Source organism: Prionailurus viverrinus, chromosome A2 (assembly GCF_022837055.1).
Source record: "Prionailurus viverrinus isolate Anna chromosome A2, UM_Priviv_1.0, whole genome shotgun sequence".
NCBI classification, from domain to species: Eukaryota; Metazoa; Chordata; class Mammalia; order Carnivora; family Felidae; genus Prionailurus; species Prionailurus viverrinus.
Window position 1 is genome coordinate 10,712,159 of NC_062562.1, and position 26,779 is coordinate 10,738,937.

The 26,779-nt window shown below is 60.2% G+C and overlaps 1 protein-coding gene across 8 annotated transcripts; it reads right to left on the reverse strand.

Moving 5' to 3' along the window:
• WIZ (WIZ zinc finger) lies at window positions 1-26,185 on the reverse strand. Of its 8 annotated transcripts, XM_047849638.1 has the most exons (13): window positions 26,048-26,185; window positions 24,386-24,649; window positions 19,392-19,464; window positions 15,430-17,567; window positions 13,906-14,229; window positions 9,537-9,707; window positions 8,127-8,630; window positions 6,655-7,053; window positions 5,514-6,065; window positions 3,878-4,405; window positions 3,256-3,675; window positions 2,781-2,976; window positions 1-1,803 (listed from the first exon to the last, which is right to left on the reverse strand). In XM_047849638.1, exons 2-13 carry the CDS (start codon window positions 24,588-24,590, stop codon window positions 1,644-1,646), a joined length of 5,670 nt encoding a protein of 1,889 aa, XP_047705594.1. In that variant the 5' UTR covers window positions 24,591-24,649; window positions 26,048-26,185; the 3' UTR covers window positions 1-1,643. The 8 variants fall into 8 exon arrangements, with proteins under 8 accessions (XP_047705594.1, XP_047705595.1, XP_047705596.1 ...); XM_047849639.1 differs by lacking the exon at window positions 9,537-9,707; XM_047849640.1 differs by lacking the exon at window positions 6,655-7,053.
• Between the last annotated feature and the right edge of the window lie 594 nt (window positions 26,186-26,779).

Genomic DNA, 26,779 nt, shown 5'->3' on the forward strand with positions numbered 1-26,779 from the left:
GAGCAGCCAACAAAATCTCTTAAAATCTCAGAAATGTTCAATAAACATTTGCAGAGCGAGAAAATAAATAACATCACGAAGGAGCCAGCAGCTCCCTTCTCCCCTCGTGTGATTCGGGTTCAGGGTGCATGTGTCTCCAGGCAAGTCACATGTCTCGAAGGCAGGCTGGTCCCAGCTCTCTGAAGGCTGCCAGCAACTGTGGGCTTCTCCCTCCCCCGGCAGGTCCCCCACGCCCTCACTGGACCGCTCCTGCCCTTGGAGGGCCCTCCAGCTTCATTGCTTCTCTCCATCCTGGCTCCCTTCCTAGACCAGCTGCCCAGAGCCTTGGTTCCTCTCCTCTGCTCACAGGAGCCGCTTTGCCAGCCAGCCAGCCAGCCAGCCAGCCGGCCAGAGCCCCTCACCAACCATGCCACTGAGGGCCAACAGCTGGGAACCTGGGCTCATCCCCAGCTGGGTCTGGTCAGCTTGGCGGCCAACAGGAAAACCCAGGGCCTCCGGGAGCTCTAGGGGGAGGTGGCTCGATCCCAGCCCCGGCTGCCAGACGATGCCAGCCTGTCCACTTGACAGAAAAACACACGCTGGCCGCCTGCCCCGGGGTGTTTCCAGAAGAGAAATTTAATCTAATTTACATACTTCTAGGTACATCGATAACCAAAATGTGGCCACTGAAAAAAGTTAAAAGATCAATCAGCTCCCGGTCTCTAGCTGGCCCAGGATTGCAAAATAAAAAGATCCACGTTCCTTATTCTCTACACAAAACGCGTTTTTAAAAAAGTGAAAGGTCTAGGGAGCTATACATAGAAAGCAACAGTGAAAAGGAGGAGGGGAGTGGGGGTGGGGGAGGAGAGTCCCATCCCCACCCCCTCCTGGGCCCCAGAGCCCCCCAAGGCTCTGGGGGGCCTTGACATGGCAGGAGGCAGCTGTCAGCTCTGAGCTCTTCCAGGCTGGGAAGGCCCCTCTGGGGGGGTGGGGGGCGGCCAACAAGGATTTCCGTGGCATCATGGGCTCAGTGGGGGGCTCCCAGGCCCCAGCAGGCCCTCAGAGGGAGCGTGCCTTCCCCTGAGCAAGCACCGTGGCATGATGTGGTCGTTTGACTCAGGATCTGGGGGGCTAGGGCAAATCCTGGGTCTCACGAGGTGCGTGCATGCGTGCACGTGTGCCTGTGTGTGCGTGCATGTATGTATGTGTGTGTCTGTGTCTGTGTCTGCGTGTGCGTGTGTGAGAGGATATTCACAGGGGCAAGAGGGAACCAGGGCAGGGGTCTTTGGGGTCTTTGCAAATGGCCATGGATGGCGAACATAGCCCCGCCTGGCTGCCAGATGCGGGGGAGCGCTGGCCTTCCTCCCCTTGACCAGATCAGCTGCCACCACAAGAGACCTGGCCTCTGCCCCTGCTGGACCAGGTGGGCGTGGGCTGAAGGAAGATGCGCTGTGTGTGGCCCCAGAGCCCTCGGGCTGGGGGAAGGGCCACTAGCTGGCTCCTGGCGCCCCGGCTGTAGTGTGCCCGGCCCCCAAGGGGTGCCGGTTTGAGGTTTTGGCTTGCTCCTTTGGAAACGGAAAAGAAAGAGGGAGGACAGGGTGGAACAGACGGAGGAGAAAGAGAAGACAGAGGTGGCACGAGAGGGAATTTGGAATGCTTCTGTGTCAGGGCGCCTCTGCCGCCGCTGTCTGTGCCTGCGGGGCCCGGGGTTCCTCGGGTGGTGGGTCCGCTTTGGAGAAATTCATCTCCAGGATGTGCCGCTGTAAGTGCCGCACCCACTCCTCCTGGATGGAGAGGGGCCCCTGGAACTCCACGTCACAGAACCTGTGGGGGAACAGAGGGGAGGCCGAAGTGCAGCCCAGCCCACGTGCCCGGGCGTCAGGCACACCCGCCACGGCTCGCTGTGCACGGTGCAGGCCCAGGGCTTCAGGGAAGGGGCCCTTCACGGACGGCTTCCTCTACCCACCCCTGGATGATGGCAGGGTCCCCTACAGACCCTCATCATCTCTAGGCTCAGGGAAGTCTGCTGGCTCTGATGCTGGGAAAGGGCCATCGGGCTTCCATGGCCCCTCTGCCGTCTGACTGAAACACATGAGCTGAGAGGACAGAGACCCCAGAGCAGCAGACCCTGCCCTGCCAGGCCCCAAGACAGAAGGATGGCAGCTGGGGAAAGGGGGTCAGGCACTAACTCACACCCACCCTGCTCGGGCACCCACCTCCCCAATTCCTTATGCCTGAGGTCCCATGGGAGGCCTCTCAGAACAGGGGCCCAGGACCTGAGCCTGTGATGCCATAGACTTGGGTTCGAATCTTACTTCTGACTTGGCCTATGTGGCCTGAGGCCACCTTAAGTGTCAGACCCAGTTTCCTGGCTTCTGATGGATGCCTGGACTTTGATAAAAATGAACTAAGACCTTCATCTGTCTTAATCAGACAAGCACTTGTCGAGTGCTTACCATGTGGCAGGCATAGTTCACGTGTTTCATAAATACTCAACTGTTTAAATTTCATGACAAATCTATTAGGTAGGTCTGTTGTCAACCCCATTATATACATGGGAGCATTGAGGTTTGGAGCAGGAAGCCCTTGCCCAAGGCCACTACGCTGATTAGGTGTCAGAGCCAGTTCTGGAAACCAGGTCTCGTTGGCTACAAACCTCAGGGACCCAGCCTAATGCTCTGAGGCAGTCCTTAAAGCTATATCTCCTGACTGCCACCAACCCCTGTGCTGTTCAGAGGTTCTGGGTGACTAAGCCCCAGGTGGGTGGTCTTTCTCCCCCGCTGCCCCAGGGGGCCACATACCTGCACTTGAGGGTGTAGATGTTGCCAACAAACTTGACCAGTGATGTCTGGGGGGGCCGGGGTACCAGGGAGGGGACCGGCCGGACCCGGGGTGGGGGTTGCCGCACTTCCTCCAGCTTCTGCTGTAGATCATTGGCCTCTTCACCCCCCCGGACCGCAGAGGCATCTGGAGGGCGGGCTTGTCGGCGCTCAAATTCTGAGGCAGGGAAAGGTATGGGGAGGGACAAGACATAAGCCAGAGGGCAAGAGCCCGGGAAAGCAGGTTCCTGCCTTCAACAAGCATGGTGTGAAGGCTGTGGGGAACTGTAGGACAGGACAGGACAGTTGGTCACTGGATGCTGCCTGGGCCTGGGGGAGGAGTGGGGAGGGGGGAAGAGTTGGGATGGTGGCCAGATGGGTGAACGGGTGAGCAACTGGGGAAGTGACTAAGGGCAGGTGCCCCTCGCCCTCAAAACCCCCTCCCACCAGCACTCACTGTTGATGTTCTGCCGCTGGTGCTCCTCAGCCTTCACAGTGCCTGGCGGGCTGGCTGCCAGAGGCCGCTCACCACTGTCAGCTGCCCGTCCAGCCTCAGGCCCTGGCTCACCCCCAGCACTGCGGCCCACCACAGCCAGGCCCCCGGGTGCCAGCCCTAGGGGCGGCCGCTTGTCACTGTCGCGGCCATGGCCAGCACTGCGGAACTTCTTGGTGAATGGGCGGCCGCCCTGGATGTAGCTGCGGTAGGCCCCCACCTTCTGGGGCCGGTGCTTGATCCACTCGCTCAGTGTCTCAATGGGTGAGCCGTTTACACACCACTCGGTCACGCCAAACTGCCGCAGGTGCGCCCGCGCGTGGCTGGCCAGGGCCTTGCGGTTTTCGAAGTAAAGGCCACACAGCTCACAGCAGGCCTCGGTGGCTGCAGGCAGAGGGGGTGCTGCTGAGCCCCAGCCCAAAGGCAACCAGAGTGCCCAAAAGGCCCTGCCCAGGTCAGGAGTCAGTCCCACCTCCCACCGGGGCCTCGCCATGGGCCCCTGCCGGGGGTCAGTGTGTGCACAGCACTGCTGGGCCCTGTGGGCCCCGGCAGGTGCCCTCCCAGGACCCTGCCACTGGCTGCTTACAGGAATGGGAAGTCTTCTCATGGAGGGTCTTTGCCTTGAAGGGCAGTTCAGTCTGGATGTAGGTCTTGGCCTTGACCTCTGCTGGGAGGAGGCGGTCCTCCTGCAGGGGCCGCTTGGCTGCCACTGAGCCCAGGTAGCCAGTGGCTGTGGCCTTGGCACCGGTGATGGGCGCCAAGCTGAGCTCTCGAGGAACTTGGGCCGGCCCAGCTCCTGGTTTGCCTGGGCGGCCAGCCATTGGCGCCAGCGGCAGGGGGGCCTGCACAGGCCCTGGAGCAGCCGTGGGGGGCCCGTCCTCAGCCAAGGCGGGGGCCAGGTCTCCAGCGGGCGGCTCTTTCTTGATGAGGCACGGTTTGGACTTCTTCTTGAGGATCTCCCGCAGCGTGTCGATGGGCGAGCCGTTGACAGACCACTCGGTCACGCCCATCTGCCGCAGGTGGGAGCGCGCATGGCTCGACAGGCCCTTGCGGTTCTCGAAGAACTCACCGCAGAACTCACAGCGGATGTCACGTACAGGCTCTGCCCGGGACGCTGCAGGGGGTCCAGGGTGGGGGGAAGGGGAGGAGAAGGAGGGGGCGGCTGCGGCGGGAGGCCTCCAAGCTCAAGGCTAGTGTTAACTGTCCCGTCCATACAGCCCCAGACCCAAATGACCCACTCCCTCATCCACTTCCAGGGGCCCCTGTGTACATCCAGCCCTTCTGCCTGCTCTGTCACCTCAAATCCTAGCTGGCTTCAAGATGATCCCCTGTGACATCATGAAGCAGTGAGAGCAAGCGCTTCGTTGATCCTGGGCTCAGAGGCCAGCTTGGCTGTGACCCCCTTAATGTTACGCTGGGCTACGCTGGGCAAACCACTTCCCCTCTGAGCCTCAGTTTCCTCCTTTGCAAAATGCAGATGGAAACTTCCACCTTGAGGGAGCAGTTTAAAGCACATGGCACACAGCTGGTAATGAAATGCACAGAAGCACTAAGAGAGAGAGGCCTGGGCCATCCTCACCTGCTCAGTACACGACTCCGCCAACTGGAGCAGAAAGAACACGGTGACATGCACACTATGACTACTATATACATACCAGGCACCGTGCTGGGTGCTTTATACCACTTTGGAACTATACAGAGTTTGGACCATGCTTATCTTCATTTCCAGAAAGAAGACACTTGCCCAAGGTCACATATTGCTAGACTGCTGAGCGCTTAACTTGAACCTGACTCCGAATGTCAAGCACTTAGCAACCAGGAATGTCAGAAAGACCGTTCAGATGCCCACTCAGAGTGCCTAGACTCCTGCCGGTGGAAGACATCACGAACTGACCCCTGTCATCTTTCTCCCCAGGAATCTGGTTGGCAGACACTACCAATCAACTAAAGATGGCCCCAGAGATAAAAATCTTTTTGCCATCATCAAATGGCACAATTCTGCCTCCCCAGAGTGGATGAAAGAGCATCAAGAAGCAGCTCGGCTGGGATCTGCACGGCAAGAATGCACAGCTAACCCCTTGTCCTCCAGACCTGTGTATCCTCCCTTCTATTTCTACCGTGGGCGCTTTGGGTACCCATGAAGTGCTGGGATGAGGGTGGGGAGGGGGCCCGGGGAGACCCCTCTACCTGTTTTCACTGCCCTGCCCAGGGGTCACACTTACACAGGTTCAGGGGGGCCATGTCTTCCCGTGGTGCCGCCCAGGGACCCTCGGATGGGTGAGGCTCCCCATGAAGGGCCCCTGGCAGCATCTCCCGTTTGATCTCCACCCGCATTTGTTCAGGCTTCAGCTTCTTGGGCAGGGAGGGTGCGGCCAGGCCTGGGAACATCTTCCGGGCCGTGGGAGGAGGAGAGGCAGTAGGTGAGTGGCCTAGGGGGCTGCCTGGTGGCGGTGGCAACTTCTTGGCCAGGGGTGAGAGGTGAAGGTCTGCGGGGCTGCGGGCTTCCAGCGAGCTGCCAGGACCTCCGCTGCCCATCACCTTGGCCAGGGCTTTCGGGCTGGGCCCTGGTGGGTTAGGGGGGCCACCAGGCCGGGACTGGGTCCGTCTCTTGAGGATCTCCCGTAGTGTGTCAATGGGCGAGCCGTTGACATACCACTCGGTCACGCCCATCTGCCGCAGGTGGGAGCGTGCGTGACTCGACAGGCCCTTGCGGTTCTCGAAGAACTCACCGCAGAACTCACAGCGGATGTCTCGAGCTGGCTCTGGGCCCGAGGCTGCAGCAGGAGAAAGGAGTAATTAGCATCGTGGGCACCATCAGCATCGTCGCCTGTGGGTCTCCTGGTCGGCTGGGCATGGGCAGCAGCACGCCCACAGGCTGGGGTGGTGGTGGAGGGCAGGTGCAAGCGAGGGAACTGAGCGGGGTGGGGGCCAGACACTCAGCAGGAGCGAGGGGAGGCTCCAGAGAGCGCATGGGCCCTCGGTCCTGGCAGAGAAGGATGGAACTAAGACTCCACGGCTCTGCGGGTCCCAACAAGGACAGGGGGCAAGAGGGCAGGAAGTAGCAGCCTAAGTGCCAAATGCCATCCAGACCAGGGGCAACCACGGGCACTTTCTACACCAAAAGGTAGCACCCCACCCTTGGCCTTCATTCTCAGGGAAGGTCACAGGCACGGAGGTCAAAGGCCAGGAGAAAAGGCCTAGCAGCCAACTGCCAGCAAGATCTCTGGGCAGAACCAGCCCACTGCCAAGGGCCCCTGTCTACTCCCTGCCCCAGCAGGAAAGGAGTAGGGAGGGGGCTGTGACCCCCCCGGGAGGGGCTCCAGGGCCCGCAGGGAGGAGGGAGCGGCTGAAGCGAGAACCTACAGAGGTTGAGAGGAGACGGCTCCACATCAGAGGCCCAGAAAATGCCGGCGGCTGCGGCGGCCGAGAGGTCCTGCTTCCCCCAGGGGCTGGCCGTACCCGCGGCCTTCAGCTTGGCCTTCTTGGCCGGCGGTGGGGGGGGGAGCAAGGAGAGGGCCGCAGAGGTGGGAGGAGGCCGCCCCAGCTGGGCCAGGGTGCCGCGCCCGGGTGGGAGGCGGATCTGGACGCCGTCCCTCCTGATGAGCCCGTGGAGCACGTCTATGGGGGATCCCTTGGCGTCCGGGTCGCTGACGCCCAGGTGGCGCAGGTGGGCGCGGGCGTGGCTGGACAGGCCCTTGCGGGTCTCAAACCAGGCACCGCACAGCTGGCAGTCCAGCTCTCTGCCCCCGTCACTATCTAAAGCTGCGGAGACAAAACACAGGGGGGGGGTTCACGGCCGCCACCTTGGCCGGCCCTGGGGGACTGAGGCAAGAAGACCTGGTGTGATTCAAGGCTGCCCAGGCCATTCGGGGTCCAAGACTTGTGCCGCAGATTTATTTTAAGAGGTTTGGGGAAACAGAAAGTCCTGTTCCCTGCCTAGCCCTTTGGCATCAAGGTGAGTGTGGAGAGCTTAAGAACATGGGGTGGAGAGGCGTGGCCAAATTCCAGTGGTACAATCTGATGCTCCCAGGCCCTCTTCCCTGGGACCCCAGCTTTGGGAGCTGTATGGGTGCAAAGCAGGGGCCCCACCCAGCTGCCAAGCATCATACAGCAAAGGGCAGACCTGCTCAGGGCCTTGCTCCTGAAAGCACAGCAGACAATGGAAGCAGCTTCATCAGAACATGAGGTGCCAACTGGGGTGCCCTGTTGGGCAGGGGGCTAGACCCTGGGCTCACCCTCAGACTCAAGCACCAATGTGTGGGAAGGCCTGACTTCCTAAGGGACATCACGCTAAACCTGCTCACTGCACCTGGGGTGGGGGTGGGGGTCGGGGTGAGGGTGGGGTCTTCCCAAACCCTACTTTGCCAAGCCCACAGGTAGCCCAGGAGGTGTGGCTCCACCTATGGGCACAGTTGAGGTGCCTTTGCACATGACAGCCAGGAAGATGTGAAGACAGGACCGACTACAGGACCACTTGCCTGCCTATAGGACCCAAGATCCCCCTCCTGGGAAGCCAGGCCCACAGGAGTTCTGGTTGCTTTCACTGCCCCAACCCTCAGGCTCAGAGGAGGTCAAGAGTGTCCCTGAGTGGCAAGGGTGACCCTGACAGGCTCAGCAGCCACAGTCAGGCCTCCAGGGGGAGGAACAGCAAAGTAAAGTGGGAGGCAGATGATAATATGCTGCATGGCCAGCCCAACAGGAGACACAGTGCTCTGACCAAAATTCTGACCCAATGGACCCAGGACGTAGGAGCTGCAGTCCCCATCGTCCCCACCCTGGGCTCTGCAGCCCTCCCGGTGCCAGGACCTCCCTCAGCTCCCAGGACCCACACTCACTGAGGTTCAGGGGCCCTTCGTCCTCAGACTGGGGCCACTGTGCCTTTGGGGAGGCTGGCCGGGGGCTCAGGGACAGCTGGGGGCTCTTGTCCTCAGGATTCTTGGGCGTAGGGGAGCCCGCCAGGGCCAGTGGTGCCTTCTTGAGGAGTGGGGAGTTGGGTGGGTGGGCCAAGCCTTTGGTGGAGAAGCCGGGTGGTGACTTGATGGCCTTGTTGACAGCAGGAGCATCCAAGGGTTTGGCCAGGGCAAGCAGGCCAGGCCGGGGAGCCCCAGCTACCACCTCCTTCGGTGAGTTGGACTTCTTGGACAGGCCTGGGGGCAACCCAAGGGGTGTGTCAGGCAGGCCCTTTTGTTTCACGAGCTCGTAGAGGAGGTCAATGGGGGCACCGCTGCTCTCCGATTCGGCCACCCCCAGCTGCCGCAGGTGGGAGCGCGCGTGGCTGGACAGGCCCTTGCGTGTCTCAAAGCAGGCACCGCAGACCTCGCAGGTGGTCAGGCTCTGGGCTGGAGGGCGAGATGAAGGCCACGAGAGCTGGCTGTGAGGCCCCTTGAGCCCTGCCCTCCCACTTCTCCCCCCCACCAAGGACCCCACTCACCCAGGTTCCCCGCAAGCCTCCCTGATCCTTAAAATGACCCTAATAAGGCAGGAATCAGCCTGTCCAGTTTGCAAATAAGGAAACTGAGTCTCAGAGAGGGAAGAGTTGTGCCCAAGGGCACACAGCAGGAGACAGAGCCCTCCGTGGTCCAGCCAATGGAACGCCTTTCAGATATCCAACATACCAGGGTGTCCTGACAACAGGTGTTCACACAATTGCTGACCTGCCAGCTACACGGTTTCCAGAGCTGTCCCAGCCAGCCTCTGCAGCTCAACTTATGCCCCAGACACTGGGTTGGAGACCCCAGCCACAGTCTCTGCGGTGCCCTGCACCCTCTTCTGCAGAGCCCTTCCTTATCCCTGCCTGTCTCCTTCTCTGCCTCCCTGCTCCCCAACTTCAATGACTCCAAGGACAGACGCCAGGTCTGTTCTGCTCCTCTCACATCCCTGGGGTCTGGCACAGTGCCTGTTACCACTCAATAATGATCTGAATGTCAACACACAGATGAGAAAATACCATGCAAAAGATCACACAGCTAACCAGGGCCAAAGTCAGCAAATGAACTGGGTCTGAGTGTGAGCTTATGAAAACCATGCTCTTTCCTTGGATGTCCCTCCCTCGCCCAGTGAGGGTACAGCTCAAGGCCGTGCATGCCCAGGGCAACAGAAGCTCGAGAAAAGACAGCTAGATCTCTCCTCAGTGTCTTGAAGCGAAGAGAAAGCTGTTGACCCCGCACTAACCCCCAGACCTGAGAGTTCCCTATGAGCGTGACCAGCCTGACCAGCACCCCCACCTTGCCACCTGGGCCACTCACCCTTGAGATCTGGCAGTTCCTGCTTGCTGCCATGAGGAACCTCTGCAGCCACTTTGCTGCTCAGCCGATTGGCCACCTGCTCCAAGGGCCCAGGGACAGGCAGGCTCTTCTTGGGGAGCGGGGGGGAGCCCAAGTCCATGGCCACCATTGTGTTTTCCTCAGAACCCAAGCCTGTGAGGTTAGGAAGACAGGCTCAGCCCAGGCTGGGTGCGAGCTGTCTACCCCCGTAACACTGAGAGTGGCGGCATGGAGCCTTCTTCCTCATCCTCGGCAGCTGCTCTCCCCCTGGGAGGCGACTCACCCCATGAAAACAGGGGCTCCATCCATAACCCCCAGCACCAGTAAGACCCAGGGATGTCAAGGCTGCCCACTGACAGCAGGGACTAGCAGCAGCTTCCACGCACCGGCACACAGACTGGTTGGGCAACACAGTGTAAGCAGAGACTCCCGTCCTAGGAGATCTGACAACAAATCTCTCTGGGCAGAACGTGTGCGGGGGAGCATGTCAGTCTTGGGGGTAGGTAGGTGGCAGTCAGAAGGGGAATCCAGTAAGAGAAGGCCAGGGTCAGAGGCCAGAGAAGCAACACAGAGGTGAGAAGCCAAGGACAGGAAGGAGGCTCCTCCAGAGGAGGCTCCCAGGACTTGGGAATCTGCACCAGACAAGACAGCTGGGGCTGCCGAGACAATTCAGGGCTCGGAAGCAGTCTACTTATCACAAGCTGAGGCCTAAGTGGGGGAAGGTGAGAACGGGGAGCCTCCACCAGCAGGGATCTGAATACGGACAGGAAAAGTGGGAATCACAGAACTTTGTGGGAAGTTTCCGGGACGTCCGGCCGGCCAGGAAGCTTCCCTGAATGAGCTGTGTATGAGAAGACGGAGTGGAAGGTATGTTTTCGTGGTCTAGTTTTTCAGAGAAGGGGGCCCGAGTGGCCCGCTGAGCCCCAGGTTTAGCGTTCAGGGCATGGAGACAGCTCTGAGGATGAAGGAACTGTGTGTCAGATGGGGCTTCGAAGTCGTTCAGTGCTCTGAGCAGGAAGCCACGCAGGTCCCCTGCTCAGTCTGAGTCCTACGGAAGCAAGGAGAAGGCAGGCAGGGGAGGCCACCGGGGTACGGGACACCGAGGACTTTGTCAGAGTCGCCGGGTGGAGTGGGCGCGTCTGTCAGATAGTGTAGGGACCGTGTCTGAAGTGACTTGGAGTGGGTTTCCGCGCCGGAGGGACCGAGACTGAGGCGAGGGGCGCTCCCGGGGCTCCAAGGGGGACAGAGGACATCTGTCAGACGGGGCGAGGGTCCCACGGAGCGGCGGCGGAGAGTGTTTCTGAAGCCCGGGACACTGCGAGCTCCGACAGGAGGCCCGGGGCCCGCGCGACCGGAGGGCCTGGGGGGGGAGGGGGAGTCCCGCAGACTGGAAGGCGGGCATCGGGGGCGGCGGCAGGGGGCGGGCGGAACGCCGACTTTGCCCTCCCCGTACCCTCCCCGGCGCGGGCTCTTACCCGGCGCGGGCGCCGGCCCGGGCCCCGGCTCCGGCTCGGCCTTGGGCCCGTCCCGCGGCGGCGGCGGCGGCGGCGGGGGCGGGGGCGGCGGCGGCGGCGCGGGGAGGGCCGCGGGGCCCGGGCTCGGGGGGCTGGGCGGGGGCGCCCCAGCGGGCGCGCGCTCCCGGGCGCCCCCCGCGCGCGGCCCCGCCGCCGCCTTGCTCTCCGCTTTTGTCACTCGGCACTGGGCGGTGGAGGCGGCCATCTTGGCTCCGGCGCACGCGGGGCGGCCGCCCCAGGCGGGAGCAGCCGAGCGCCGAGCGCCGAGCGCCTCCGCCGAGCCCGCTCCGTTCCGCCCCGCCCCTCGGGGCGCACCCAGTGTGGCCGGCCGAGCGCCGAGCGCCGCGAGCGAAACACTTGTCCCGGGCCCAGCGGGCCGGCGGGGGGGGGGTGGGGCCGGACCCTCAGGGAGCCGCCTGCACACCGGCTCGCGGAAGCACACAAGCCGCGCTCGGCGCGGCTGCCAACTGCACCCCTGGCCTGGACGGGCTGGGACACTCTTCCCCAACCCTGGACATTCCTAAGGCTAGAATGGGAATCCTCGGGCCACGAGCATTTGCCTTAACAGCATTCAGGCTCCTGGAGCCCCGACGCCTGGAGCTAGAAACTGCGCCGGGACCCTGTTCCTTTCCCTATCCTGGAAGACTGCCCTCCGTGTCGGAGATCCTGGAAGACACCTGATCCCAACTACGAGGATCCCACAACATCATCCTGGTATCCAAATGTCCCCGCCCCATACCCTCCGGCGCCGTCCCGCAATCCTACGGAACTCCCCACACGACCGCCGGCACCTCATTCCAGGCACAACCTGCTTCTCCCCAACACCAAACCGATCGCCCCTAGCTGGTCCCTGACAGCTGGGTGGGGCCAGAATCTGACCGTTGTCCCGCCCCCAACCTGGCACCCGCCCCCTACGGCTCACTTAGGTGGGAGATGCTTCTAAGAACAACTGTGCAGGGCAGGGCGGGTGCCAGGACCTAGCCTTAATCTTGGGCATCCTTCCTCAAGGCAAGACTTCTAGGATCTTCTGAATCACTCATTAACAGCCCTCCTGCTCACCAGGTGTTAACTGGAAGACTGATCAGGGCCTCCCCTCCTACGGACAAGGCTAGGGCAGTACCAGACTGAATCCTGGCACCCCAATGGCTTGGCCGGATCCATCAGCACATAACTAGGGGCTGGCACATTGGTCTTCTCGTAGAAACAAGTTGACCAAAGCTGAACCTGACTGCTGAGCACATGCTACCATCCCTGGGTAGCCTGACCCAGGTACCAAGTAAGGAGTGTGAGCCTGACATTCAGGCCTCTACCCGAGTGACAGAAAAAGAAGGCAGCAGGGCTGGAACTTACAAACTACCTCCTGTGCCTCCCAGTCAACCTCAGAGCCAGCTCCACTTCTCAGCCACCCCTGAGAAACCACAAACCTAGCCAGGTGTGTGAGCTGAATGCCTGGGGACAGCCTTCAGCAGAGGCAAGAAGCCTGAGGTCACATCCCTACAGTCTCTTTCGAAACTGTGACCTCCACCAACCACTATGCCCTTTCTGTGCCTTAGTCTCCTTATCCAAGGAGGAGAGGGGCTTTGATAGTGCCACCCTCCACTTTGCAGACCCTCAGGTCTCCTTCGCCAGTAAGGGGGCTTACAGATGAGTCTAGTGGAGGTCAGAGTACAGATCTAGGTAGGACCCTGGCAGCTGCAGGTAGGAGAAACAGAAGGAAACTCAGTCCCAAGCAGCCCCTGGACAGTTCCCCCTGTTCAGGGACCTCCTGCATTCCCCAGAGCCCACCTATTCCTCACTGCCCAGTTCTCTGCTTCGAGATTCAGTAAGGGCTCCCACAAAGTCAGCCTTTGCAAGGCTGGGGCCTTCACCTTTCTGCCCCCTCAGTGGTGCCCATTCCCAGGCTCCTTCACCAAAATATTACTTCTGGATTTCCCAAGCCATCCTCCCCTGGAGAGACCACCAAACATGGTTCAGAAGTCTCACTCTGTTGCTTTGTGGCTGTGTGGCAAAGCAGAGGACCCACAGTCTCTTTCTCCGTAAAACCAGAACACAACAATCCTTAGCTGCACTGAATTGTTTTGAGGCATAAATATGTTGAAACTTTAGTATACACAAGCACTCAAGTTACGGGAGGGGTTATAAATGCTGCTGGACAAAGTAGGCACCAACGAAAATCTAGAAAGTGGACTCTAGATCTGCAGTGTCTGAGCAAATTGCAACTAACCTTGCACTAGCCACATTTCAAGTGCTCAACAGCCATAGGTGGCCAGTGGTGGCCTATAGAACACGTATCTAGAGAACGTTTCCATCTCAGAAAGTTCTATCGGAAAGCACTGCTCTAGATAGAAGACGTTTTTAAGACCAAGAATGGTAGAGCCTGACTTGTCTAGGGTTTCAAATCCCAGCTCTGCCACTTCTGTGTGTCCCTGGGCAAATTAATGAATTTCGTTGTGCCTCAGTTTCCTTATCTGTAAAATGGGGATTATAATAACACCAGCCTTATATCGTTGTTGTCAGGATATAAATAAGTTTGTGTTTGTAAAGTGCTTAGAACCTATCTGGTTCCTAGTAAGAGCTGAATAAGCATGCATTAAAGTCACTGTCAGGCAGGGCAGGGACTAACTGGATCCAGAAGCAGCCCTGGCCCAGCCCCTGAGTAAAAGAGAAATAACCCCTACATGGCAGGGCAGTTGTGAGGACAGTTGTCAACATACTTTGAAAAGTGACTTGAAACCCTCCCAGGAAAGCAGAGTGTCTGACCCCCTCCTACCCCCCCATCTCTCTGGGCCCCTGAGGAGGGTCAGGGCCCCAACCCCCTCTGCACCCTCTCCCCTTACCATCTCCGTAGGCTGGCCCAGGGTCCTCAGCCCAGGTGGGTGGAAAGGGCACTGCAAGAGGTAAGCGGGGCCGGCGGGAGGTCAGGAAGCCGCTAGGCGACCCCCCAGGCTCGCAGCCCAGGGGGCTGGGGGGCCGCTCAGCAGCCGAGGTGGCCAGCAGCTCTTGCAGGATGTTGATGGGTGACACGGTGAGCTCCCAGTTAGTGATGCCAAAGTCACGCAGGTGGGCCCGGGCATGGCTGGAGAGGCCGGCCCGGGTGTCGAAGCCAGCCCCACAGAAGTCACAGCGCATCAGGCTGAAGGTGCCTGGGTCGAAGTTAGCCACTGTGGAGGGAGAGAGGACATGGGCTGCCTGGAGGGGTGACTCTCTGGCCCCAGCCATCCCCGTTCCCAGGGGTTCTCACCCTCCACCCTCCACCCTCCACAGATTACACAGCCAGTGCCATCCCTGACCCAGGACACCTCCCTTTCCCATTCACACTCCTGCCTGTGTGAGCTCACACATCCTCCCACAACTCCTGCTCCAAGAAGCCTTATGTGCCTGGCCTTCCAGATTTCCCCCTACTTAGCTCTCGCATCAGGGGCTCCACCCTCAGAAACTTCTCTAGTTGTGGATTTGCAATCTTTTGGGTGAACGTTCGATTAAGAGCCTTCTCGGGTCTACAGTACATGCCTATTTTTGCTCACTGTCACTCCAGTGCTGTCAGTTAAATCTTTGTTGAATGAAGCAATGGCCAAATGGATGGGATCCCCTCCCCTGGGAGTCTGCTTGCCCCTCACCCCCACCCCCGCAACAGCCCCAGGCAGAGTCAGGGACCTCCTCTCGGCTTCCCCAGCCCCTGGCTTTCCCCATCACAGCCCTGGTCACTCACCACCATAACTGCCTGGTTTTGTGGCTGCCTGCCCCCTGACCCTGACCCCCAGTGTACGTGCACACATGCACGCATGCGCACACACGCTCTCAAACACCACACCAGCACCTCCCCCAAGTGGGATCCACGTTCGCCAGCATCAGAAGCACCCAGGGCAATCCTGTTGGAGACAGATCTCCAGAATCAGAACCCTGGTCCTGGGAATCTGCATAGCTCACAGGCTGCCCTGGGGTTTCGGAGGCCGGCCAGGGTCCCACACTCCTATTACTGGGCCGGGAACTCCAAGAGAGCAGGGACTGCTATTTCCTTCCCTGCTGTGCCCCCAAATGCCCGGAACAGAGGGGACCTCTCTCAATAAATATTCGCTGAGTGAAGACATTAGTGAAATTCCCTGCCTGGGGCTGCCTCCTCTGCCCATACTCCTTCCTCCAGCTGCTGGAAGGGCCAGGGCATCGGGGCGTCCCCACACCTCCACTGATGCAGTGGCCTTTGCCGCGGCTCCCAGTCTTCCAGAAGGGGAGACCCTGACTTCCCCCTGCTTGGCGCTATGGGAGGACTTAGAGTGAGGGTTGCTCGGTTCAGAGCTCAGCTGCCCAGCTGCACGTCTCGCGGGCCTCGGAGGGAGGTGGGTGCCAGAGCGAAGCCGCCCTACCTTTTTTCTTCTTCTTCTGGAAGGAGAACCTGCGCTCAATGGCCTTCACCTCCTCGGCAGAGATGAAATGCCGCACATTGTAGCTGACGCCCACACGGTTCAGGTGGCCCCGGACGTGGTTGGCCAAGCCGATACCGTTGTGGAAGCGATCCGGGCAGTAGGGGCACTTCCGCTCCTCATGCTTCAGTGCCACCGCCGGGTCCCCATCCAAGAGTGCGTCCAGCCCCAGCGGGCTGCCCAGTGGCGCGTCCAGGAGCAAGAAGTCCAGGGGGTGAGTGCCCCCCAGCCCCAGCTCCTCGGGCTGCAGCCGTGGGGGCACCCGGGTTGCTGCAGCCATGACCTGTGGCCCCAGCTTTGCCACCAGCACAACGGGCACCATCCCTCGGAGCTGCTGCCGCTGTGCCCGAGAGGCCTCAGCTGCCCTCAGAGCTTTTCGGAAAGTCCGCTTCAGGTCCAGGGCCAGCTGTGGGATGAGGCCAGGGGAAGCTAGGGGTGGAAAGACCCCATTTTCAGGGGAAAAGTCCATTTCCGAGGCCAGCGGTATGTCTTCCTCCTCCTCTTCGCTCCAAGGGTGTCTCCGGTCCCCCAGCTGGCCTGGGAGCCCCTGCGGGTGGACCATGCTCTTGTTTCTACCGGGATGTAAGGAGTAGGGGGCAGATGCGAGAGGTGAGGGGAAGGCTGGCCTTCCCAGGGGCCTCTGATCTGAGCCGCGCAGAAGTGGCTTTGACAGTGGGAAATCCCTCATGCCTAGCTGCTGGCAGCCTGGGCCAAAGGCCAGGCTGGGGTCATATCCAGCAGGGTTCTCCTGCCACGTGGGGGCCAAGAGCGGCTCAGCTTTGCCAAAGTAGTCCTCGGCAGCATCAGGGAAGCGGGCATATGCCTCCTGGCTGGTGCCCGGCTGGCTGGCAGGGTCCTCCTCAAAAGCCTCGGCATCCTCCTCCCAGTGGGGGTGGGCATGCGCGAGCCTCATGTGCTCCCTGAGCAGGCTCTCGCTGGGCGCGGGGAAGCCACAGAAAACGCAGCCACTGAGCCCCAAGGAGCCTCGGTAGGGTCGATAGGCGAGGGCGGTGGCATCGGGGCCTGGGCTGCCGGCCCCGCTGCCGCCCCCAAAGGGCTCCCTGGCGGGCTGGCCCGGGAGCTCACGCACGTGCAGCTTGGCATGCTGCACAAAGGCCTTGGAGGAATTGGTGCCAAAGATGCACTTGGGGCACTGCAGCCGTGCCTCCCGGCCCTCATCGCCCGGGACCTGCTTCAGTTTCTGGATCTCTTCAATGATCTTCTCCCGGGAGGCCTGGTGCAGCTGGCGGTGCTGCTCCAGGGCGCTGGGGTCCGCAAAGGCCCAGCCACACTCTCCACAGGCCAGTGGGGCCAAGTCGGCGGGGGGCTCCTGGCCCGGGGCTCGGCGGTGCTGGCTCATGTGCTCCAGAAGGTGCTCCTTCTGCTTAAAGTAGATGCTGCACTCGATGCACGGGAACACAGCCGGCTCCTCGTCCTCGTCCTCATCTGGGCTGGCCACCCCCTTGGCCACCTCCTCCAGCAGCTCACACAGGTAGGGCCCCGTCCGGACCGGGGCCAGCAGCGGCTGCAGCCGCTCCACGGACGCCTCCGAGTTCACTGTCCAGGTCTGCGTGGCCACCTCCGAGGCTGACCTGGGCAGGCCCCAGTCGGATGGCTGGGCCAGCCCTTCAAGGTCTGCCAGGTGCTCCCTAGTGTCCACCACCGTCACATCCAATGACTTAGCGCTATCTTCTACTGGCACGAGCACCGTCCTGAAGGAGGTGAGGGGCAGGGGCTGGGGTGGCAGGTCCCGGTGCAGCCCTGCATCCTGGGGTGGGGCCTGCTCATCTGTGTCCCGGAGCCAGTCGAACCTGGGGTGGCCCCGGGGGGCCTTCTCCAAGAGCTTCGGTTCACCCTGATGGTGCAAGAACCTTCTAGAGCCCTCGAGCTCAATGTGGGGTTTCATGGTTCTCACAATGACCGAGTCCTCGAACCTCTGCTCAGATGTGAGGCCCTCCCTGGCTTCCTGGACCAGGGGGTGCTCCCAGGTCCCCTGGCCATCAGGGGGGCCAGGGAAGTGGCCCAGGAGGTGGGGTGGTGGGGAGCCCGGCTGGAAGTCCAGGCTGCCTCCATCCCAGCAACTGCAAGGAAGTGCCAATTGGGACAGGTTAGCCATGGGACTCAGTCTCCCTTCCTTGGGCAGGGGAGGGGATCCTCGTAGGCTCTGAGACAAGCCCCAGAGACCCAGCCCAAGGGCAACCTCAGAGGGGCCGGGAACATGGAGGTGAGGGTGGGGAGGTATGGGGAGTGTGGGTGGTGCATCCAGAGCTGTTAGACCAGAAAACACATCCAGCTCCCAGGCTGCACCTGTCTGTATAGCCCAGCCCCATTGCATGGTGGGAGAGTGTACAGGGTCTATCAGGGGTCACACCGGGGTCACAAGGCATGTCCTCAAGTCTGGTGGCACAGTCAACTCTCATCTGTCCCCCAGGAGGGCCCAAGGCTCTGATCTGTGCCCCCAAACTGGGGTGATTTAGTTCATCTAGTCTCACCTCTCCAGCAAATTTGGTGCAACTCTGTGGCGTAAACAACTCAAGGGAATGCACTTTTCCCCTGCAGCTCCCTTCTAGGAAGGGTGGAGTCAGGAATGGTGGAAGGATCCTGCTCAGCCTCTAGCCCCAAGGACCCTGGCCTTCTTTGGGGGAAGGGGGAAGGCGAAGCAACCTCACCGGGCCTCAGTTTTCCAATCCTACAAATGGGGACGAGTCCCAAAAACCAGGAGCCTCTGTGTCCTTATGCAGCACCTAAGGAGCTTTCGTGTATCCATAATCAAAGGAAAGTTTACATGAGGTATGTGCTCATTTAAATAATCACAGCTGTGGGGCGCCTGGGTGGCTTGGTTGGTTAAGCACCCGACTTTGGCTCAGGTCATGATCTTGCAGTTGGTGGGTTCGAGCCCCGTGTCAGACTCTGTGCTGACAGCTCAGAGCCTGGAGCCTGGAGCCTGCTTCGGATTCTGTTTCTCCCTCTCTCTCTGCCCCTCCCCCACTCACGCTCCATCTCTCTCTGTCTCTCAAAAATGAATAAATGTTAAAAAAAAAATTTGTTGTAAACAATCACAGCTACAATCCTTCAAATGGGGGCCTTGACCCCGTGAAGTGTAAGGAGAGGAGGACACAGCTCAGTGCTGGGGGGAATGCTTCGCTTCACCAGATGCCTGGCTCCTGGTGAGCCCACAGCCAACATGGGTTCTTCTTATCACTGTCCCTGATAAATCTCCCTTCATTTTCAGGACCCTGCCTCCAAGAGGGGCTATCGATCGTGTCCACCAAACAGGTGAACGCATGGCTCCACCAAGAGGCTGAGCGGAAAGCAGGGGGTCACCTCTCTCAGCCCCATCGGTGACATGTGATACTAACAGGACCATCCCCCCAGGGCCATGGCAAAGACTCAGTGGGGTAAACCTGTGCCAAAGCTATCATTTAACCCGGTACAACTATTATTTGCATATTAGCACCCACCAAGACTTAATACAGGGTCCCTGCTGTCACCACTGCTGTCACTTCCTGCTCCTGTCCCACCTCCCTTGGGTCCTCAAGGCCAGTTTGTGAGATGCATCTTAGGGACTCTATTTTGCAGATGGGGAAACTGAGGCTTAGAGAGGCCTGGCATCAGGCTAAGGGCCACCTGGCAGAGACAGGACTCCAAGGGTCTAACCTTCAGGCTCCTGTCCCTCTGGCCCTGCTCCTGGCAGGGATAATGAGAGTTGACTGTCTGTGTTCATCCCAGTCTTCCCCACCCCCTGCACACGCCCAGGGGCTTGTCTGCCGGGAGCCACCTCCTCCTGCCTGGCCTCCTGATTCCCTCCTTTCCCCTTCTCACTCCCCAGGGGGCTTCTTTTGGGCCTAGGCACATCCTGCTTGCCCCCCTGCCCTCCCTGACGTCAGGGCCAGCGTGGCACTCACCAGCTGCTGATCCGATGGGTGGCGGAGGTGGCACGGGGGAGGGCTTCGCTGAGGCCGGGATGGGGCTGCCCGTCTGCAACAGAGAGGGGAGACCCTGAGGGGCTGGGGTCCCCCTGGCCGGGGTCCTTCACAACACCCCAGCTCCGGGAGCCCTGCTGGGCACCTCGGAAGGGCCTAGCCGGCTCCCCACCCCTCTCCCCTGAGAGGCCTTTGGCCTCTGCACTCCTGAGCCTTGAAAGGGGTTTCTTTGGAAGAGCCTCTTGGGTCACCCACGGGGTGTCCTGCCTTTAACCCGCCTCTCTTTGCCCCCACCCAGCAACCAGGGTGATTTTTAAAAATCACACCCTGGTTAAAACTCACCTGACCTCTCATCATACCTATAATAAAAGCCAGATTCCCTACCTGCAAAGCCCTGAGAGGTCGGACCTCCACAGCAGGTCTCTCCAGCCTCAGCTCCCTGTCTTTGACCTTCACTCACTCTGTCCTGACTCCTCTTGATGCTTCAAGCTCACCCAACCCTTTCTGGCCCCAGTGCCTTTGCATTGGCTATTTCTTCTGTCTGGAGAGTCCTTCCCTGGCCACTGACCAAAGTGAGCCCCTATGACTTTCTCTCTTTTCTCCTGTTTCATTTCTGTCTTTGAACTCTCTGAAATTGCCTTGTTCCACTATGGATGACTGCTTTCCCCAAGTCCCTGCAAACAGGTAAGCTCCCCCTGAGGGCAGGGACTTTTTCAGCCTCCTTCACTGCCGCATCCCAGTGCCTGGCACACAGCAAGTGTGCAACCAATACTTGCCAGTTGATGAGTGAGGAGCCCTAAGCCCGAGCTGCAAAGGGCCTATCCCTGCCTCCCAGGCCCCCTTCCAGGCCTCAGTCCTAGAATCAAATCCCCTCCTGGGACCCTTACACAGATAGAGCCAACTCTCCATTATCCGCCTGTGGAGCCAACGCCTGGAGCGACCACAGGAATCCTGGCCTGTGCCTCCTCTGCCCGCCGCACTCGCCTGACATGGGTGAACGTGCCAGTTGGGGTGCAGGCCAATTGCCTGGGCCAAGGTTAACACACGGGGGGAACTTGTGCCCCGTCCAGAGCCTGACAGATGCAATTGCTGGATTAACTTCAATTGGAGGATGGTCCAGGGCTAGCTCTTTGTCTGATCCCCCACGGTTCAATTTGCCCAGGAAATTGAGAGCTGACAGGAGCCAAAGAATTAAAAGTGCCATCAGGGATGATGTGGGGAATCAGAAAGTTGTGGTCACTGGCTGAGGGTCTTTCTGCTGAGCCTGAGAGAAGGGCTGTGACTGTCACATGGCCTCTGGAAGGGGAGGGTGGTGATGGGGGTACGTAAATTTGCATTTCTAGAGCAGTTTCTCAACTTCAGCACTATCCGCGTGTAGGGTCGGATGATTCTCTGTGTGGTGTAGGACACTGAGCGGCATCCCTGGCCTCTCCCCCCTGGGTGCCAGGAGCACCCCCCCCCCCGGCCCCCAGCCCCTGGCCCTGCCATCACGACAACCAAAAATGTCTACAGACATTGCAAAAGGCCCCTTGCAGGCAGAACCGCCCCCATTTGAGGACCCCTAGAGTAGACGGATGGGGAGCAGGGCCAGACCAGGGTTACACTCGACTGCAGGGGCCAGTGTCAGGGCGGAAGGATGAGGTGCATGTTGAAGGTGTGAGGGTTGGGAAAGCAAGGCCTGGACCAGCCAAGGGACAGAGATCTCAAAAAATGGGGTCTCTTGAGAACACAGGAGTCATAAATGTGAGCTACTCAGGGGAGGGCAAGCAATTCAGTGGCACCAAGCCCCCGCACAGCCTAGAGGTGCAGGTCTGAGGGTGCGGGCATCCTGCTTCTGAGATTCTGGGACCCCAGCTCTGGAGATTCTGGGCGTCCCAGATTCGTTGATTCTGTGATTGGCGTTGTCTAAGGATTCCATGAGCCAGGGGGCTGTGTTGGCCTCTTTGAGCAGCTCCAGCGAGGCTCCTATTTTTAGTGGCAGCATTTTGGAGGAAGCAGGCCAAGCAGGGCCCCGTGTCCAAGACACCTGGGGGCTGGGGGGCTTGCCCAGAGGCCTCCATGGCCAGAGGGGATCCAGAAGTCCCTACAGGTCGGACGAGGTGCCCAGATGCAGCCCTTGGCAGTGGCCATGCCAAGGGGCCCTCATGGACTCCTGCTATCTTGGGGGTCCCCAAGAGGGTTTGAAAATGAGAGAAGGAAAATGAGAAGGGTGTCCATTTGCAGCTTGAACCCCAAGCCAGGCAGCTTGGCAGAGTGACCATGAATCTAGACTTTGGAGGCAGACAGATCCAAGTTCAAGGTCCAGTGGTGACTGAAGGGCACACTTTTCCCACCTGTTTCCTCCTCTGTATAAAGGGAACAGCTACCACCCATCTCGCAGGGCCAGCGACAGATGCCAAGGAGATCACACAGTACATGCTCCATCCGGAGAGGTGCGGTGGGAGGAAGGAAGGGCTGTGAGGGTGCCTGGGACGGGGGTCGGGGTTGGCTTGGAGGTATCCCAGGTTGGAAGCTGGAGGCTGGACCCAGAGCTCACTCCATGCTCTGATTTCCTCCCCAGCCTGGGGCCCCACGCAAGGGCAGAAATAGTATGTCGTTCATTCCCTGGCCCCCGGTCCCAATGCCAGGCACGCACCAGACTCCCATCAATCCTTATGGACCATCTCAGCCCCCTAAGCCTTGGCTGCACCCAGGAGGCCGAGGAGAGAGAGGCCAAACATCAGGCGGGGGCTGCAAGGACGCTGTGGGGGCTCCAAGTCAATAGGCATAATGGAGGACAGAGAAGGCAGTGGACGCATCCGTGTGCAGACAGAGAAGTTTGGAAGTAGCCACTCCAGGGGTACCTTTGGGGGGCTCCAAGGGCAGGGGCAGGGTGAGGGAAGGCCCAGGCTTCAGGGTGGAACAGCAGCCCCAGAGGCTGTTCCTATTTATAGACATCACAAGACTCCTAGGGCAGGTGCCCAAGCCAGGAAGGGGGGTCGAGCAGGCTGAGAGGACAGCAGGGGAGGCGCTGCATCCCAAGCTCAGGCCCTCATCTAACCTCCAGGCTGTGACCCCCCCCCCCAACCAAGTCAAGCCACCCCTGCCCCAAGCCCCCATCCACTCAAGGACATCATTTAGGGTGGGCCTGGCCCCCTTTGGCAGCCACATCCCCCTCCTCTCCAGGGACATGCACTGGAGCCTGGCTGATTCCCTGGAGGGAGGGAGGACGCACCTACCTACTTACCTTCCCCCTCTCTTGCCAGACCTGGGGCTTCTGCCAGGTAGAGAACTGACCAGCTCCTCAGAAGGAGAGAGGATTCTGGGACCCCAGACCCTGTTTCCCTGGAGCTCTCATAAAATCAAGGTCTCAGGCCTGCCCTGGCCAGTTACATGCTGTGGAACATGGCTCTCCTTCTGTCTGGGCCTTGGTTATGAATGATCTAGAGGAGGGGATTGCTAAGGTTCCCTGAGCACTGATACTCTGCCCTCGGTCTCACCCTGTCCCCTGCTGTGTAACACCTTCAGTAGCTACCCATTACTTCCATGCCATTGCATATGTGGAGCCTGATGCCTAGATGGCCCCTGCCTGTCTGTTCCTCATCCAGGACTCCTGGATGGCCCCCAGGCTGGGCCTCACCCACTGTAGCCACAGCAACTATGTCATAACACCTGGTAGCTGGTTTGTCTCCCAGCCAGATGGCAGGGTTCATGAGTGTGAGGATGCTGTATGTGTGTGGCCCCAAGAAGGTGCTCAGTAAATATCTGAATATCATGAGTATTGCTAAGGGTGAGCTGGGGGCAGGTCCAGGATGCCTTGACACAGCGTGGTGGTTAAAGACCAGGGCTGTCAAGCCAGGTTACTGCCAGCTGTGGGATCATGGCCAACTAATTTAACCCCTCAGGGTCTAAGACTCCCCATCTCGAACATGGGATGATAATAATTGAGGCTACCCCACAGGAATCTTTTAAGAATGACATGAGATGATCACATAAAGGGCTTGGCATGTAGGAAACTCCTAATGAGGTACCCGGAGGTTCCTGGAAACCAAGGCCTGTGGGGCAGGCCAAGGAGATGAAGGGAGACATCTGGTGCATCAGCCTGCACTGCCCCCATCACTCTGCTGCTCCTGCCTGGTCCTTGAACACACCAGGCTCCACCTCACCACAGGACCTTTGCGCCTGCTGTTTCCCCCACCTGGCTTGTCCTTCCCACCATTCTTTCAATGCTCCATTCAAATTCCACCCACTCAGGGAGGTTTCCCAGGTCCTCCGGGCATGATCCTAGCACTCTATGTAAAACCTTTACGGCACCTGTTACTACCTGCCCTCACGTTATTTATATAGTTGCTTATTGCCTGTCTCTAGGATGTTAGGCCTCTTGTAGGAAGGGAGTTTTGCCTCTTTTGTTCATGGCTGTATCCCCAGCACCTAGAAAACATCCTGACACCATAGTAGTTGCTGAGTATTTAATGAATGAATAACAAATCTGGAGATGGGGACAATATGAGACCCCCTTCTGCTGGGTAAACTGAGGCACAAAGGGGTAGCTGGTGTCCCTGACGAGCCAGTCTCTCCCCGGCCACTAGAGGGCACAAGCTGTTTTAACCTGTGGCTCAGGAGCAGGACTCCCCGACAGTGTACCAAGAGGGAGCTGGAACAGACTGATGGGACTGGGGTACACCTGGGGAACAAGTGGGCTGCTCAGGGTGCTAAGCTGTGCACTTGTATCCAATTAATGAGCTCAGAAGAGGGAACCAGGCCGACCCGAGTTCAAGCCCCAGCTCCTTGCCACCCCCTGTGGGGGGAGGGCATTCATCAGGTCTGTTTTCACAACCATAAAATGGGAAAATAAGCAGAGCACAAAGAGAAGGCTCCGGACCCAAGCAGAATCAGAATCCCATCCCAACCCCTGCTGGGCTGGGTGACCTAGCCCTCTCTGAACCTCAGGGACCAGGCTGGATGCTCCCCCAGGGCCGCAGGGCCCACTCTCTTACCAGAAATGCCACTTCTGCCATCCAGAATGTCTCGGGGTCCCTCCTTGGTGACAGGCAGGTAATGGGTGGACCGGAAGATGCCACCTTCCCCCTCAGCAGCCTCAGCCCCACCTTCGATGTCTTCCCTCGGTGCTGGGCCGGGCAGTCTCTCGGGGCCACGAGGACGATCTGGGGCGGCCAGGCCGCCTGCCAGGGGCCCATCCATGGATGCTGTCTGCCTGGCTCCACTCAATTGCTGGTCTGGCTCAGCAAGGCATTGTAAGTCTGGGGGCAGAGAGACAGGTGCTCAGGAGAGGTGAGAAAGGGATGCTGCCTTAGTTTCTCCTACCTCGAAGTTCCAGTCCTCACCCTTGCTACTCAGTGCCTCAGTTTCCCTCCCAGCCCAGGAGAGCTAAGTAAATGGTGCTGAGGCCCTGTCCATATGCATTGTAACCCAGATGGCCCCTATCTTCTGTATGACTCAGTCTCCCCACGGGTAACTCCTCTTTACACAGCTCCTGCACTGTGCTGCCTCAGTTTACCCCATTTTTTACACATGCAAATTCATGGACCTTGTTTTCTTCCAGCATTCATCCTATCACTTCTCCCAGATGCCTCCTCTCACTCATGCTCTACTGCACTTTCCCCAATTGTGCCCTCACTTCCATGTACATGCAGATCCTCTGTCCCTGCTTTAGCATGGATCCCAGCCACTTCTACACCCTGATCCTATACATTATCTCAAGTGCTCCCATCATTACCTCTGCACTTTTCCCACACTCTGACCCCTATCCTCGAAGGACCTTAGGGTTCTCCAGCATTAACCCTTCGCCCTCACCCACAGCCTTAAGTGACCCCAGCATTAACCCCTTCTCTTCTCCCCAACACTCCCTCATGCATACCCAGCCTGGGCTTCTTCATCCCACCCTCCCAAGATTTCTCTAGTCTGCGGACAAAAACGACGGATGGGGCTCCTGGTCCAGAAATGAGGACCCTGGGGAGGCCGAGTGTGTGAGGGGGTGGGTGCTGTCCTCTCCACCTATAAATACCTTCAAGGTAACGGCGGAAAGTGAAGGGCAGGAATGAGGCGCCCTCCCCAGGGAGATGGTGGGGAGGCCGGGCCCAGGCAACCGGGGCGGGGCCCGGGCTCCAGGCCTGGCTGCAGGCGCTGCCCTCGGGGGCCTGGGGGCTCCCAGGGGGCCAGTCCGTGGCCTGGCAGTCGTGGCGGGGGTCCCTGCCCAGGCCCAGAGGAAGCACCTGCGGGTGCCCACCGGGTGGGCACTGCCCGCGGGGAACAGGCGGGACCGCAACTTCGGAGCACTTTGGCAGCGTGGGAAGGGGCCTCCCGCCTGGACGCCCCCCGGGGGTCGCAGGGGTGGGGGCGGCGCCGCGCCAGCGCACCCCTCGTTGGGTCAGGGTCCGGGAGACGCTCCCTCCGCCCGTGCACTTCGGGGCGGGAGACCCCGTGGGACGCGCCGAGGTGGGGGGGGGACACCTGCCCCAAGACCCCCGCTCCTCCCCCCCACCGGAACGGCCCCGCCCCCGACCAGGCCCCGCCCCTGCAGGCCCCGCCCCCGCCCCCCGCCCCGGGGGGTCCCGCCTGTCCCGGCCCGGCCCTGGCCTCCCCCTCCCCGCTCCGGCTCCGCCCCGCCCGCGGGCTCCCCAGGCCGGGCCGGGCCTCACCGGGGAGGCGGCGCCGCCGGCCAGGCGCCGGGGTTCGAAGCTTCCCTCCTCGGTGCGGCCGTCGCTGCCGCTACCGCCGCTGCCGCTCCCGGTGCCGGTGCCGCGGCCTCCGCAGCCGCCGCCGCCTCCACCGCTCGGGGGACATTGTCCCTTTAAATCGCTCCCCCCGCCGCCCCGCCCCCCCGGCGCGCCGCCGTGACCTCAGCGCGACAGCCCCGCCGCGCCGCCATGATGGGGAGGTCCAGGCCCCCCCCTTCCCCCCCCCCCGTGCCGCCCGGGGGGGGGGGGCGGTCAGCGGGCGCGCCGCCATGTTGGGAGTGGCCAGGCGGGTCACACTTAAAGGGCCCGCGCGGCCTGAGAGTCCAGGGAGAGGGTCTGTTTCCATGACAACACACTTGTCCCCCTGCCCCCAATAGCTTCTCATCACCCTACTGGTTCTTCCAATGCTAGGCCTGCTAATAGCAGCAGAAGAGTGAGGAGGGGGCAGAGAAGTTCCCCCATGAGTCATTTATAGGTCACTGAGAACTCCACCCAGCCAATCCTTATCCTTCAGTCCCTTGCCCCCAGTCAGCTACCTTCCAACCACAAGCCTTCTCCCTCCGTTCCCATTATCCACGCTGGACTTCGGCGCCTCCATGCCCCTAGAACTGCCCTAGGTCCCCAATATTAAGCCCCTTTTCTCCATCCAACCCCAAGGATCACAGCCTCCAGAACTACCCCATTGTGAATACA

Bases quoted from the DNA above. Each gene is read 5' to 3' on its own strand.
- WIZ (XM_047849638.1), bottom strand. From the start codon at position 24,590: ATGGATGGGCCCCTGGCAGGCGGCCTGGCCGCCCCAGATCGTCCTCGT. The intron at 17,568-19,391 runs GTGAGTGCCACG...ACTTCCTTGCAG, and splicing joins ACCCATCGGATCAGCAGCTG to TTGCTGGGATGGAGGCAGCC. The intron at 8,631-9,536 runs GTGAGTGGCCCA...CTCGCCCTCCAG, and splicing joins GGAACTGCCAGATCTCAAGG to CCCAGAGCCTGACCACCTGC.